General features: G+C 46.0%; 1 protein-coding gene across 1 annotated transcript in view; it reads left to right on the top strand.

Moving 5' to 3' along the window:
• The first annotated feature begins 4,759 nt into the window (after nt 1–4,759).
• Nucleotides 4,760–16,620, top strand: part of LOC138666520 (zinc finger protein 850-like) — a 122,708-nt gene continuing 110,847 nt past the window's right edge. The window contains exons 1-6 of the mRNA XM_069754736.1: nt 4,760–4,787; nt 8,089–8,193; nt 8,323–8,502; nt 8,585–8,708; nt 8,792–8,889; nt 9,088–9,178. Coding sequence (XP_069610837.1) covers nt 8,116–8,193; nt 8,323–8,502; nt 8,585–8,708; nt 8,792–8,889; nt 9,088–9,178 — 571 coding nt within the window. The 5' untranslated portion in view covers nt 4,760–4,787; nt 8,089–8,115. The remainder of the gene's footprint in view (nt 4,788–8,088; nt 8,194–8,322; nt 8,503–8,584; nt 8,709–8,791; nt 8,890–9,087; nt 9,179–16,620) is intronic.

Below are 16,620 nucleotides of genomic sequence, written 5' to 3'. Positions count from 1 at the left end.
ATAGCACCCAACAGATGGTAGCAGTCGGGATGTACCGGAAGAAGGCAAAATGGCTGATTCAATTTCAGACTTCGCTAGAATTGCTCCTTGTGCTACTCGCAGATTAAAGCAACTGCCCTGTTAAAAAAGACAAAAGAAAGTGATGCATCTTCCTCGGAGATACCATTTTTCAATTATGCACCCTTGGGGTGAAAAAGGTGTTGAAAAATGTATCTTGCTCTTTTTTTGGAAACAATACCCAATGGGAAAACTCTCATGTTAGGGAAAGGAGGAGAAAGAAAAGGACCTACTATCCTGCCCAACAATAATTAATTTAAAAATTTTTTTTCTAATGATGGTTTCGTTCTCAGTGGCTGATGTAAACATATTTAGGAGGGAATGATCACTGGAATAATAAAACGGTGTGAAAAAAATAAAACATAAATGGGTGGTTCCCTCTTTATTGGGGTACTGGTCTAGCCATGGGGACATAGTGACCAGGCTCTCTGGGCTTTTTCCCTTCAGGTGTCCCCACTGGAATAGTGGTTGCTTTTCCTGACTTGTTACAGCAATCCGCTGGGTGTTGTCTGCCACAAACCGAGCATTCATGTTTATATTTACATAAGCCATAACATCTACAGTGACCCTCGCTAAAGAGCCAAGACGCTCCAGGTCTGCGCTCGGCCACTCGCACTGGATTGACTACTGATTGGTCTATTCCTGCACTTTCCCTTCCTTGTACCTCTGGGTTTACTTTTCTTTTTACACATCTACTGCTCTGAATTTGAGGATTATGTAGCTAACTCTTGTGCACATTGAAGAATGTGATGATTTAGATGGAACAATTATACCAGTGATAGACTCATGTAAGTCATGCAGTGAAAAAATAGCCGCAATTCTGATTATGGATTCAGCAGCACAGGACACGGAGAACCTAGGAATGGCCATAGGAAAGTGTCATATGCAATGCTGAAGGTGAAGGTGGAGGACTGGTTTTATTGAATAAATCATCATATATAATGGAAGCGTTAAGGATATTAAGAAACACTAAATATGTATAATCCATCATTACAATACTTTAATAAATAAAATGAGTAAATAGGGATGCCCATCGGAAAGAACATCTTTAATAAAAAGGAAAAGGTTTTTTTGTGCATCAAACGATACAGGGGCAGCTGCAGACCTGGAAGGAAACAGAGCAGGACAGGAGCCATGGCATTGAGTACGCTGGCGAATCTGCTGGAGGAGAGGGGCAAGAGGCAGACACGCCACCGTACTCACCTCCGCAGCTCCCATGATTCTGTTTCCTCTTTCCAGGTCTACAGCTGCCTGTGTTGCGCTGTTTCCTACTTCCAGGTCTACAATTGCCTGGGGTGAGTGCACCACACGCATTCCCTGGGCACTGTGCTTAGGGCGTGTGCACACTTCCCCTCTCTTAAAGGAGCAGAGCATGGCCTCCTAAAGTATCCCCAGCAAATTGCTGGAGGACACTTACTATATAAGGCACCCCCTCCAGCATGGAGGTGCCTGTACGACATTGTAAGTTTGTTTCTTAAAACACTTGTTAGTTCTTAAGTCCCAGTGCTCGTGTCCCTGTATACTTTCCTGTGTATCAGCCATGCCAGCGCTCATCTCAATGTCAGCCGGTCCAGTCTGTGGTTCCCGTGTTCCTTCAGTGCCTGCATGCATGTACCATGCCTTCTTTTGGGCCGTCCCAGCTACCCATCTCTGGGTGGTCAGCTGCCGTCTTCCCAGGGTCAGTCCTGGGGTAGCAACTGGTCAACTTACTTGGTCCTTCCTCAGATCACGGTATCGTCAGCCACCATGTGTCTGAGGTCAGATTTTCTGAGGCACCTAATGGAGCCCCTCCAGGTTCTCCTTGCTCCGCAGCACAGTGGTTCAAGTTGAACAAGGCAATAGCTGGCAGGCTGTGCGGTCACGGCCGAGCTAGTCGCCGCTTGAGTAGATGCAGGTGTTGGAGTTGTCAATGGATCTAGATGGGTAATTACAGTCCGTACGTAGGAGAGCATTTTATCCTGCTACACGCATTGGGTTTCGAGTTTCGGCCGATCCCCGACTTTTCAATTGGATCGGCCGATTTCACTCGACCCGACTTTTGAGAAAGTCGGGTTTCGTGAAACCCGACTCGACCTGAAAAAAGGAAAAGTCGCTCAACCCTAGTCACTGAGGCTGCGCAGCGGCCATGCCTGACCTGAGGTGAACTCCGCAGCATGGGAAAAGTTCAGAAACTTTCCCACGCTACATAGTTCATGTCCGTAAACCAACTATTTAGGGCAAATACCACATATGCTCCACCATAATACATATACAGAAACCAAAAAAGAAATGGACACCAGAGCTAAAAATAACTAATTTATTGAAAAATGTATTAAAAAATTATTATAGAACAACAATAATGAGAATAATAATAAACGATGCAAAAGAAAAGGGAAGGCAACACATTAGTGCCACGTACAAGTAGCCACATCGGTAATATATATAAGCAGAAAGAATGTAAGCTACTCCTGTCATATAAGGTTTTTAAAGGCAGTGAATATAAACAGTATAATATGTAACACACATGGAAATGGTAAAGAGACTACCAACCATATAAGAAAACAATGATGACCCATAAATATATGAAAAAACAAAAAAAAAAAAACCTTTTAACGGAGTGAATCTCTCATGAGAACAAAGCTAAATAACAACGGGCTAAATACAGAGGGAGGTTCATATATAGCAAGGTGCAGAGTGCAGCGTATAAATAAATATATAAGGGGGAAATCCCATACAATAGAAAGGCTGCATAAATAATAACAATAGTAGCATGTGAACCAACCTGTAGCTGTACGTGGAAGAGAGGCTGCGCAGCGGCCATGCCTGACCTGGGGTGAACTCCGCAGCATGGGAAAAGTTCAGAAACTTTCCCACACTACATAGTTCATGTCCGGTCAGGCAGCTTTTCATTCATTACACAGTGGTTTACAGCCGGGCCGGTAGCATTAGCACCACTCCTGGTTGTAAACTATTTAACCCCTTGAGATGGATTGCAGCATGGAACTTGACTGTACGGCAGACAGGTATGGGGTATTGTTGGTTTTTTATTTTGGATTTTTTACAGGAGAACGAAGTCTTCGCTTGGATAAAGAGTAATAAAGATGGAAAACCTCTGTGTTTAATTATTTCCTTAAAAGACTTTATTCTTAATGTGTGCGTATTTTTTTAACCATATCATTCTAGTGGATTAATAATGGATAGGTGTCTTATTGACACCTCTCCATTATTAACAAGGTGACATTAACCCATTATTACCACATATGCCACCACTACAGGGCAATGGGAAGAGAGAGGCCAAGTGCTAGAATTGGCGCATCTTATAGATGCGCCTTTTCTGGGGCTGCTGGGTGCTGGTATTTTACGCCGGGGGGGTCAATATCCATGGCCCCTTCCTAGGCTATGAATATCAGCCCACAGCTGTCTGAGTAGCCTTTCTGGCTGTAAATTATAGGGGGACCCCCACATCATTTTTTTGGGGGGTTCCTCTATTAGAATAGCCAGTAAAGGCTAAATATACAGCTGTGGGCAGATATTCATAGCTTGTGAAGATCCATCGGTATTAACTCCTTCCCAGGCTAAAAATATCGATCCCGTCTGTCAGCCTTCCCTCTCTGGCGAAGAAAATTGCCCGGGAGACCACGCAATTTTTTTCGCTTGCAGGATGGAACTTGTGGAGCCAATAAATAGGCTTCCACATTATTTATTCATGATTTTCTGGGCCGGGATCCATCATGTGTCCATTTTGCAAGCTGGCAAGAAAATTTCGCCATACGGATGTCACACAGACGCTTAGATGCAAAAAAATCGCATCCTCGGATTGCACACGGATGACATACGGATCACTGTTCAGGGAACATTGATGCGATTCTCGGGCGTGAAAAATGGCCCGATTTTTTTATACGTTATGTGTGACTCCAGCCTTAGCCAGATTCTGAATATAGTCTGTGAAGGCCGCTCTCCCTGTAAGGCTAGTTTCACACTAGCGTTTTGCTGAGCTGCGGACTTCCTCCGTGAAGCCCCACCCACGGCCGCACCTCCGCCGCTCAGCTCCGCCTATGTCTGCATGCAGCCTGCGTACCTATCTTTAACATTAGGTAAGCAGGTCGTGCGGATGTATGCGGATGCCTCCACATGCGTCGTTTTGAGGATGCGGCGACCCACGTCAAACGCAGCTGGTTGGAATTTATTTTTTTCTCTGCACCGTTAAAACGACACATACGGAGGCATCCGGATACAGCCGCACCACCTGCGTACCTAATGTTAAAGATAGGTACGCAGGCCGCATGCGGATGTAGGCGGAGCTGAGCAGCGGAAGTGCAGATGTGGGCGGGGCTTCACTGAGGAAGTCTGCAGCTCAGCAAAACGCTACTGTAAAACCAGCCTAAGAGGTTAAACAAATGAGATTTCGGCATTTTAGCTCCTGGTGTGACGTCGATCGCACAATCATATGCCGCCATATAGTAGACGTCCGGTAACTGGTGATAATTCCCTCATGTGTGGGGTCTATCTGTCTCCAGAGAAATCACACATTACAGTCCACACATAACACTGGGCAGAAGAGGCGGCGCGGGGTAATTGTGCCAGTAGTGAGGGGGAATAATGGCGGGAATGTCACTGACTGAGGAGAAGTTTCCATGTAGCGTCTTCGCTCCAGATAGCAGAGGCCCCTGATCATGTGACAACTGACTCCTCCCCTCCTGTGACCTCATCACAGGTCCTGTGCGCACAGAGCAGCCATATATATGGTGGAGGTAGGTGATGGAGATTCCCCATTACTGAGTGTGGGGGACATTAACCCCTTTAATATTATTAGTTATTGTTATAGCGCCATTTATTCCATGGCGCTTTACATTTGAGGAGGGGTATACATAATAAAAACAGGTACAATAATCTTGAACAATACAAGTCACAACAGGTACAGGAGGAGAGAGGACCCTGCCCGCGAAGGCTCACAATCTACAAACCCTTTCAGAGACTCTTTTGGTGTTTTGTTGCCACTTTATAAGAATCATAACGTTTTTGTTCTGTTTCCTGTAATAGATACATACGACCCAACTATGGAAGTGAGGAAACGGATTGTTCTCATAGTACAGGGCCCCATTCTGGCCCCACACACAATATAATGTTCCCCCAGTACCATCGTCCCCCCCGCATAGTAAGATACTACAAGTTTGCCCCCACAGTATTTTACCACCAATCTCCTAGTATATAAATCCTCCCTTCCCCCATTCCTGGATCAGTTTTCCAAGCCTGGAAATGTGGATCCGGGGCCGGTGCTATAGATGTATAAGGGGCTGCAATCTCCTGGATGAGCTGTACATGTTATGGAGACATTCTGGGGACAGATCTTTTTAGTGAATGTAGCTGGATTTAAGTCTGGCTGTTCATTCATAAATATAACATCTTATATATTTCTCTTATTATCTCCAGTAAGTGTATTATTATATGGGATTCTTCATCATGTTATATCGGCTCATGTTAACATTCAGGTTCCTACGATTTTGCATCCTCTCAGTGTAGATCTTCTATATTTATCACTGATCATTGATCACTGGCTCGCTCTTCTTATCTGCATCTCAAAAACATTTCTAGAATTCACCCTTTTCTTACTTTCGACTCTGCGAAAACTCTTACTGCTTCACTTATTCATTCTCGTCTGGACCATTGTAAGGGTATGTGCACACGTATTCTAGAGGTCTGCGGATTTTTTCCGCAGGTAAAAGGCACTGCGTTTTACCTGCGGATTTACTGCGGAATTACCGCTGCTTTTATGCAGATTTTGTGTGGTTTCCACCTGCGGTTTTACACCTGCGGATTCCTATAGAAGAGCAGATGTAAACCGCTGCGGAATCTGCACAAAGAATTGACATTCTCCTGAATGTAAGCCGCAGCGTTTCCGCGCGTTTTTTTCCGCAGCATGGGCACAGCGGTTTCTGTTTTCCATAGGTTTACATGGTACTGTAAACTTATGGAAAACTGCTGCAGATCCACAGCAAAATCTGCAACGTGTGCACATACCTTTACTCTCTAATAATTGGCCTCCCTCTTACCCTGGCTCGAGTTCATATGAGGACAACCAGCAGAGGGCGCCCTCTTATGAACTCGAGCCAGGGAGCTTTCTAGGAAAGTTCCCACGATCTAGGAACAGCCAGCAGAGGGCGCCTCACCGCAAATGAAGGTAAATATAGGTCATTGACCTACTTTACCTTCATTCCCCGGGGTTTTGCAGACATGAGCAGCTGCATTAGCGGAGCTCGTGGCTGCAAAATATTTTAACCCCTTCAGATGGATTTACATCGTTGGACGTGACAGATCCTCGGAAGGTATGTATATTGTTGGTTTATTATTATTTATTTATTATTTATTATTATTTTTAATTTACAGATCGAGGGTCTTCAGTGAGTGGATTGAGAGTAGAATAAATTAATACAACAACCTTTGTGATTTTTTCATTAAATTAATTTTTAATAATGTGTGTGTGTTTTTTTTAACCCTTTACTAGTATTGGATTAATAATGGATAGGTGTCATAATTGACACCTCTCCATTATTAATTAGGCTTAATGTCACCTTACAATAGCAAGGTGGCATTAACCCTTCATTACCCCATATCCCACCGCTACACGGGAATGGGAAGAGAGTGGCCAAGTGCCAGAATAGGCGCATCTTACAGATGTGCCTTTTCTGGGGTGGCTGGGGGCAGATGTTTTTAGCCAGGGGGGGGGGCCAATAACCATGGACCCTCTCCAGGCTATTAATATCTGCCCTCAGTCACTGGCTTTACTACTCTGGCGGAGAAAATTGTGCGGGAGCCCACGCCAATTTTTTCCGCCATTTAACCCTTTAATTTACTAGCTAGAACGGCCAAATTTTGCATATACACACTACTAGCATTAGTAATGTGGAATATGCAAAACAAATGGTGATATGAGATGGTTTACTGTATGTAATCATGTCTCATATCATGTCGGGTTTAGGAAGGAGATAGCAAAAGCTGGTAGTTGAATTACCGGCTTTCTGCTATATCGCGCTGGATGAAATAATAATATATATACATATATGTGTCTCACTGACATATATATATATACATATATATATACCCATTCTATGTGTACACATTTATTCTACCTATTCTACTGTAAGCTGTCAGTGTGATTTTACTGTACACCGCACTGAATTGCCGGCTTTTCTCTCTAACAGCGCTGCGTATTCCTCGCAAGTCACACTGCTGGTCTCTGTGTAATCTGTATTTTTGGGGCTTCCATAGACTTTCATTGACGTTTAATTTGCGCAATACGGTGACATGCTGCGATTTTCTACGGCCGTAGAAAGCCGTATAATACTGATCAGTTTAATACGGCAGATAGGAGCAGGGGCATAGAGAATGATTGTGCCGTATGTTTTGCGAGTTTTACGGATGTAGTTTCTGTGCTCTTACGTCCGTAAAACTCGCAAGTGTGACGCCGGCCTTAGACCTGAGGTTAGCATCCTCAATAATCAAAACCTCCCATTCCCATCCACAAGACTTTTCCCATGCTGCGCCAATTCTTTGGAATGCACTACCCAGGTTAATACGATTAATCCCCAATCCCCACAGTTTTAAGTGTGCCCTAAACACACATTTGTTCAGACTGGCCTACCGCCTCAATGCATTAACCTAACTATCCCTGTGTGGCCCATAAAAAAAAGCCCATAATCAGGTTCCTCGCATCATGTTCTCATACACTTTATGCAGTTAATAGCCCTCTGTGTCTGTACTGCTACATACTTAGGCTGTTAACTGGTTCATGCAGCTTTACATGAACACCTGAGCCTTACACTATGGCTGGTCCGAATAACTAAAGCAATTGTTACCATCCACCTCTCGTGTCTCCCCTTTTCCTATAGATTGTAAGCTTGCGAGCAGGGCCCTCATTCCTCCTGGTATCTGTTTTGAACTGTGATTTTTGTCATGCTGCAATGTCTATTGTCTGTACAAGTCCCCTCTATAATTTAAAAGCGCTGCGGAATATGTTAGCGCTATATAAATACAATTATTATTATTATTATTTAGAGAGCTTTTCTGATTCACCCGTAAAGCATGGATATGGACAAGTACAAAATGGTGGAGAGGCTATTAAATCTCACAACACAGATCCTGTTCCGGCTTACTGGAGAGGTGAGAGATTCTGATGACGTCACATTACATCATTCTTATCTATGGGAATAACAGATGGACAGAACTGGAGAGGTGAGGACTCTGGAAATGTCTGTAGTGAGATTTATTAATGTGTCTCTCCATAACCAGGATTATACAGTAGTGAAGAAGACCTCTAGTGAGCGCTGTCAGGATCCTGTGTCTGAGAGATGGGGAAGACCCCTGAGCCTAATCACGGGACCTCCACCTCACCCCCTGATACATGAGGACATCAATGACCAGAAGATCCTAGAACTCACCTACAAGATGATTGAGCTGCTGACTGGAGAGGTGACACTGCTGGAAATGCTGGGACATTATACAGTAACGCTATGAAGGGATTGGGGGTTGATGGTATCATTGTATGTGTCAGGTTCCTATAAGGTGTCAGGATGTCGCTGTCTATTTCTCCATGGAGGAGTGGGAGTATCTAGAAAGACACAAAGATTTTTACAAGAACATCATGATGGAGGTTTCCAAACCCCTCATATCATCAGGTAATAGACAGGACTAAATACACGCGGCCTATAATTATCTGTATATAAAGAATGAATTCAGTCCCTGTATGTGTTTCCTCCAGGTCTATCCAATAAGAGGACAACACCAGAGAGATGTCCCCATCCTCTTCTTTCACAGGATTGTAAACAAGAAGATCCCAATGTTCCTCAGGATCATCAGGTAGATGGAGAGAAGGTGTCATGAGATCTCCCCTATGATGTGTAGACGGCTGTGAAGATCTTGTGCTCAGTATTGTTTTATCCACCAGTATTATATGTTTTATACTTGTGTAATGAGACCGGAGGAGATGTCGGGATTAGAGCTGATCATAGATGTGACTTCTCCATCTGTCTGTGACTTTTACAATATTCGTTTCAGGGTGAAGATCTGACCCATATTAATACTACAGAGATATATGTGAGGGGTGATGAGCGGAGTAAAGAGAAGATTCCTACATTTGACTACCCTGGTGAGTAGTAACCACTAAATACAAATTCACAAGTAAAAACGTGAGGAAAACCACTCATGAACCCCCAACAATGAGAAAATACACACTAGATACAAACAATATAACAAATGCCTGCAGGGCCAATTAGCCCATAATAATTATGCAATGTGTGTCTAATGCACCCCAAAAAATGGATGATTCGGGGTATGGAAGTTGGACAGCCTCAAATAGCCCTAAAACAAGATTGATTCCAGGTATGGCCACTGAATGTGGGCAAATCGTGCATGAAAACCACCCTCAATAATGGGGGTAACAAGGGGGCCAAGAACAAAAGCGACTCATGTGGGCTGTGGTCACAAGACTGTGTGTGAACATGAACCCAAAAGGCTAGCGATCGTGACCCATGATGAATAGGTAGGAGCCAGATGAAATGTATGGCCGGAGGGCTTGAGTAACAGAACAAGCACTGACAGTGATGGCGGCAATGACAGAGCTGAAGTGTCCAACTGTTGGGGAAGAGAGTGAGAAACCCCAAGAATGACCCCACGTGAATCGCCGTAACCCATACGGCTTCGTCATGGGAAGTACGGTTATTGTAGCCAAACAGTTATAAATACCTTAGGGATGATTAGTCAATCGCACGCTGGTGTTGGACACCACGTGGCATGGTGAGGGTAGCGCCCGAAATGAACTGATTAAAGACAGAGCAAACGTCTCTGCTATGAATGCGCATGTGCGGGGTGCAGCGCAGGCGGCCTGCATTGGAACGCATTTCGTGAGGAAAATAATAGTATAGCGCTTGCGCAGTTCCCTGGGAGACTGAAGAAAGAGGAAGAAGGAATATATGTGAAAGGAACACACTACAAAAATGAGCAAGGAAAAGTGAACCAGAAAGAAACAGAATTAGTAAAGAATAAATTGAGTATGACAATCAGGGCCGTATTTGCCACTAGGCACTTGAGGGCACATGCCTAGGGTGGGAGGATGCGGGGGGGCGGCACCTGAGCAAGGTTTTTTTTAAAAAAAAATATATATATATAGCCACCCACAGCTCTCTGATCCCGTGCTGTCACGCGTACTGCACAGGGAGCCAGAAGAGGAAACACGTCACACTGCCGGCCCCGAGCCCTCCTCACTGTGGCGCCAAGTTCAGTTCCTGCCTGAGTGCTGGAGCAGCTGCGGGGGAGGATGGAGCAGATTGTTGTGTCCAGGTCAGTTGTGTGGTGCTTGGTGTGGAACTACTAGTCCGGCTGCTTCAGCGCTAACAGGAGAGGCCGGGCCCACTCGGCTGAAGACTACACAAGATTATGTTGAGAGGGGCCCTGTCCTCACCTGTTAGTGTTGATGCTGCGGTGAAGGAAGGAGCATCACACGGAGCCTCACACTGTGATTCCCTCTGCTGCTGCCTGGGCCCTGCTGCTGACATGAGGATATAAACAGAGGGGGAGGTGCTGAGAGGGACCATGTCCTGATCACTAAAAGGGGGCCTCTGCAGTATGTGTCTGCCCCTGTACACATTCCAGCATGTCTTGTTTGTCTGATTCTGAAGCTGCTGTAGAACCATAAGTTCCAGCATTCCCAAACAGTCTTTGTGTAATGGGGACTTGTCCCTTCACGCCCTGCCTTTTATTCTGTAGCTGCAGGATAACTACAGGTTACAAATAATGATGAGCGAACATGCTCGCCACTACTCGTTACTCGCCCGAGCATCACTGTACTCGTTCTACTCGTCGAGCACCGAGAATTTCCGGGATTATTCGGCGGTAACTGGTGTCTCTACCCAGCATGTTTGGCAGACTTGACCCAATCACGGTGCAGGGATTGTCTGCCAGGCCATGAAACGCTGTATCCATCTTTGTTGTGGTCGTGCAATGATTGGCTTGGCCGTACAGCATCATCCCGAGTATAAGAGACCTGACGCCGCCCTGCTCACCACATTCAGCTCCGGATTGAGCGAGAGTAGGGAGAGCTGCTGCCAAGATAGGGTCAGAATCGTGGTTTTTATAATTAGTGTAGGTCTGCAACTGTTAAATCCACAACTCCTGAGAAACCAACAGTCCTTTTTAGGGCTAATTCGTGGGTCGCGATATTGCAGCGCTAGGTAGGCAGGGCATGGTATATCCACATCAGTGCAAGGCCTGCAAGCATTGTAAGGGCGTCCATTGCTCCCACTGCATCCCTCCCAAAGCTCCATAACTGACTGCTGCTGGTGCTTATTTACTATATACCTAGTTGCAGTTTTCATTCTTCTTTTTTTTTTCAAAAATTCACCCCCCCCCCCCCCAAAAGAAAAAAAAAATATATACAGTGTGTTCTGTCAGACTGAGGCCTCTTTAAAAATCATAGTTTTTCAGGCATACGTAGCATAGTTGTGTGTGCTAGCCTTGTGCCACTGTTTTTTTTGTTTTGTTTTGTTTTGTTTTATTCATCCAAAAGCCAAAAAAACTTAATACAGTCTGTTATGTAAGGCTGAGTCCTGGTGTATCTGTTTTTGGCCTCTTTAAAAATCATAGTTTTTCAGGCATACGTAGCATAGTTCTGTGTGCTAGCCTTGGTCAATCAAAATTTTTTTGGTTGCATTCACCAAAAAGCAAAAGACTCATTAATACAGTCTGTAAAGTCAGACTGAGTCCTGGTTTTTTTTTTTGTTTTTTTTTGAAAAATCAAATTTCTGCAGCAGCATAGTTCTGTGTGGTAGCCTTGTGCCACTCTTTTTTTTTTTTTTTTTTTTTAATTTATCAAAAAAAAAGGCCTCATATATCTGAATGCTCCAAGTTTGGGCATTTTAGGCTGTTTTTCCACTGTTTTGGCTGTCTGTTACTCTACTTATATACAGCACGATTTTGCATTAAAAAATTCTCAAAAAGCCCACAAAAAATGTAATACAGTCTGTTATGTCAGGCTGAGGTCTGGTGTTTGTCTGAAAAATCGTAGATTTGCAGACATACTGATCAGATATTATTTCGCCCCAAATGAATACATTTGTGTTGAGCTTTTGAAATAGTGCAGTAGTCCATTTAAAATGGGCAAGGCAAGGGAAATAAGGGGAAGTGGACGCGATGATGATGGTGCATGCAGAGGACGAAGCCGTGGCCAAAGTGAAAGTGGGCCACAACAAAGACCCACATCTTCTCACTCGACCTTCCCGTCCCAGTTTCTAGGGGACTGCAGCACACCACTATTGAAGCCAGAGCAGTGGGAAACGGTTGTTGGTTGGATAGCGGATAATGCTTCCAGTCACTTAGCCACAACCACCACCATGTCTTCCACACGGTCAAGTTTGAGTAGCCGTGCGTGTGGCCCGGATATTCCTCACCCCGATCCTCCTTCCTCCCACCATGCTGAGTGCCCTGAGACAACTGATCCCACACTTGGACACTCTGAAGAGCTGTTCAGTTTTCCATTTCAAGATTCCGGACTCTCAGACGGTCAAATTGAAGTGGGGACAGATGAGATTGCATGTAGAGATGCCCAAAGCTTTGACCAGCCCCGGTCACACGAAGGCGATGGTGGGAAAGTGTCAGAAGAGGTGGACGATGATGAGACACAATTGGGAGAAAGTCAGGAGGAGGAGCAGGGTGGGGATATGGAAGACAAGGTGGTGGATGACTATGTTACTGACCCAACCTGGCAGGAGGACATGCAGAGCAAGGGCAGCAGCACACATGGGGAAGGAGGCATATCCCCCCCAACAGGCAGGAAGAAGCAGTGTGGTGGCCACAGACAGAAGGCGTGCATCTGTTCCCAGTAACACCAGCATGAGGGAAGTTGCCATTCCAACTGTTAGATCTTCCCGAGTTTGGTTATTTTTTTAAAGACTCTGCCGATTACCCCAAACAGGCCATTTGCAGCACCTGCAATGCCCGCATCAGCAGGGGTAGCAAAACAACCAGCCTGATCACCACCAGCATGATCAGACACATGGCAGCAAAGCACCCAACTTTGTGGGCCGAACCCCAGGCTCCATGACCACTTTCTACAGGTGATACCACTGCTTCTGCCACTGTTTTGTGTAGAAGCAAATCCCCAGTCCACCGTGCATGTGAATATGCCTCTAGCCCTGCACCTGTTGCCCACAGTCAAGCAGCACCATCATCAAGCCCATCCACGTCCTTGTCCCAGCACATCCTTCAGTTGTCTATAGCCCAGTCTTTCGAACACAAGCGGAAATACCCAGCCAACGCCCCACAGGCCACAGTCCTAAATTCTAACATTTCTTTTCTGCTTGCGGTAGAATTGTTGCCTTTCTCTTACCCCATGACGGCACTAACGAGAGGGATCCGCCCTCAGGGACAGGAAACCCACAGGTTAAAAAGGCGGGACCTCTCCTCCACCTCAGTTCGGTTTCCTGTCCCTGACGGGGAACCCACAGCTCACCGTTCGTCGCGGGATTCCAGGGACCATCGGACCGAATTCAGGCAGCGGGGGGCCCTGCCGCGGTTCCGGGTGGATATCCTCCCTGAGGACACATTCCGGGGTCGGCGGGCCCTATTGGTATGTGTGGAGAAGAAGCAGTGAAGAGGAACAAGTCTGCTTCTTCTCTTTTCCTACAAATCAGCCGGTAATAGGTAGCGGCGGTTACCTGGGAAACCGCCGGTCTGACGGAGCTCAGAGAAGGGGGTGACGCCGGTCACCAACAGGAGGCTCTGGTATGGGCAGCGGCGGCTGCGGTGATCCCTCCGTCCCTTCTGTGAAGCCGGCGGCTAATGGAGCGCGCACGAGGCTGGCGCGACTTACTGCGCGGGGGTCACTTCCGGGGCGGCACAGGGGACCTCTGGGTAATCCGGAAGTCGCCTTGCGCCGCACTGTTAGTATATAGCAGGAAGAGAAGGGGCATACCGCTGCTCAAAAGACACCACCATGAGTGGAATAGAGCAGTCGGTGGAAGAAATTTCACAGGCCCCTGTGACAAAGAATCCGAAGGAGCGCCATTCGTCACCGAAACCTACGCAGCGCAGCAGCTCAGGATCCCAGCGCAGCAGAGGCTCTGGTGGATCCAGGAGGGAGACGGTGGTTCAAGTGGAGGAGGCATCCTCAAAGCCACAACCGGTATCTTCCTCACATTAGGAGGGTAAGCCACAGATCTCAAGAGATAGCGTTACCATCTTTTTGCCCCAATCCAAAAAACAAAAAAGAGGAGGCTCTACACACACTAGATGTAAAGAGATGTCTAACACACTATCTATCAGCCACAAGGGAGTGTAGGAAAGGAAGGGCTCTGTTTGTCTGCTTTCAGGGACCAAATAAGGGTCACAAGGCATCGAAAGCCACGTTGGCAAGGTGGGTAAGAGATGCCATCAAGATGTCATATACCTCTTCCGGAGAACAAACTCCGGACACAATTAAGGCTCATTCAACCAGGTCGGTGGCAACCTCTTGGGCTGAACGTGGTGGAGCATCAATAGATCAAATATGTAGAGCAGCCACTTGGTCTTCCCCCTCTACATTCTTCAAGCACTATCAGCTTAATCTATCTTCTCCCTCAGACTTAACTTTTGGTAGGAGAGTTCTTCAGGCAGTAGTCGCACCCTAAACTTTCATTCTTTGAAATTCTCTCGTTAGTGCCGTCATGGGGTAAGAGAATATCGTAGTTACTTACCGATAACGGTATTTCTCTGATCCCATGACGGCACCTGTATATTCCCTCCCTTCACGTATGGGTGTCCACACTACTAATAATTTAAGTCACGAGGTGTGCATAAAAAAATAAAAATAAAAAATATGTATATATATATATATATATATATATATATATATATATATATATATATAAAGGAGCTTATATAAGTTATATAGTTATATTTTGTTGTGTAAAAATAACCAATTAAGTTACAGCAGAAATTCCCTGCAAGGCTCTGTAAACCAAACTGAGGTGGAGGAGAGGTCCCGCCTTTTTAACCTGTGGGTTTCCTGTCCCTGAGGGCGGATCCCTCTCGTTAGTGCCGTCATGGGATCAGAGAAATACCGTTATCGGTAAGTAACTACGATATTTAGGCTCGTTGAGACGCAAGCTTTCCGCAACCTGATGGCGGCGGCCATCTCAAGGTACTTGGTACCCAGTCACCACTATTTCTCCCGGTGTGCTTTATCGGCATTTCACCAGCATGTGTTTCACAACATTACCCATGCTCTCAACAATGTTGTTACAGGGAAAGTCCACCTAACCACGGACACGTGGACAAGTGCTTGTGGGCAGGGACGGTACATCTCACTGATGGCACACTGGGTTAACATAGTGGAAGCCAGGACCCAGTCGGACCTTGGGATGGAAGACATCATCCCCACGCCGAGGATTGCTGGCCCTACCTCAATCAGGGTTGCCCCCACAGTCTACAGCTCCTGCACCGCCTCCTCCTCTTCATCTTCCATCTCTGATATCAACACATTAGTCAGAAGCTGGAAGCACTGCAGCACTGCCTCAGCCAAGCGGCAACAGGCTGTGCTGAAGCTAATCTGCACAGGTGACAAACCGCACAATGCAGAAGAGTTGTGGACAGCACTGAAAGAGCAGTCAGATATTTGGATGACACCGCTGAACCTACAGCCAGGCAAGGTCGCGTGTGACAATGGCCGTAACCTGGTGGCAGCTCTGAGGCAAGGTGAGCTCACACACGTACCAGCTCACCGACTGGTGTGTGATGTCCCCACGCACAGGAACACTACGCTGCATATGTTGGAAAGGATTTGTGAGCAGAAAAGGGCAGTTGTTGACTACCAACATCAACAAGGCCGTCAGTATTCAGTTCAGACTCCACACTTAAGACCTTAGGGGTGGACATGGATGTCAGATATATGTATCATCCTCCAAAACTTTGAGGACTGCACCAAGATGTGAGCGGCGATGACACCATAATTAGCGTCACCATCCCGCTTCTCAGCATTCGGAAATCCTCTCTGCTCACAATTAAAGAGGATGCATTGCAGGCAGAGCACGAGGACATGGAGCAAGGAACCATGCAGGGGGATTACACTCAGCCCAGTCTCATGTCTTCCCAACGTGGATTGGTAGACGAGGAGGAGGAGGAGGAACAGGAGCTACTTTCATGCTCTATAGACGGTACTATAAACACAACTTCAGTTGTGGATGGCCTAAGGACAGCGATGAGGAGGACAGCATGGTCAGTCATCCTGTTGTTGAGGACACGGAAACCTTGCCTGTTAGCAGTCTGGCACGCATGGCTGACTTTATGTTGCACTGCGTTTCACGTGACCTTCGCATTATAAACATTTTGGGTGACACTTGTGACACTTATAGACCCACGCTACAAAGAGAACTTTCAATCTCTTCTGCCAGAGGCAGAGAGGTGTTCTAAAATGTTGCAGTACCAGAGCTTTTTGTACAAATAAAACTTTTTTTGATATGACGTTACTGGTATTTGAGCTCAACTTTTTTACTGGGTTTACCTTATTGAGAGTTTAGACTCCTGTTTCTTCTGTAGGTGTATCTCATATTTTGGAGTAGC

This window comes from Ranitomeya imitator, chromosome 2, assembly GCF_032444005.1.
Source record: "Ranitomeya imitator isolate aRanImi1 chromosome 2, aRanImi1.pri, whole genome shotgun sequence".
NCBI classification, from domain to species: Eukaryota; Metazoa; Chordata; class Amphibia; order Anura; family Dendrobatidae; genus Ranitomeya; species Ranitomeya imitator.
This window is presented reverse-complemented; position numbering and strand designations above follow the sequence as displayed.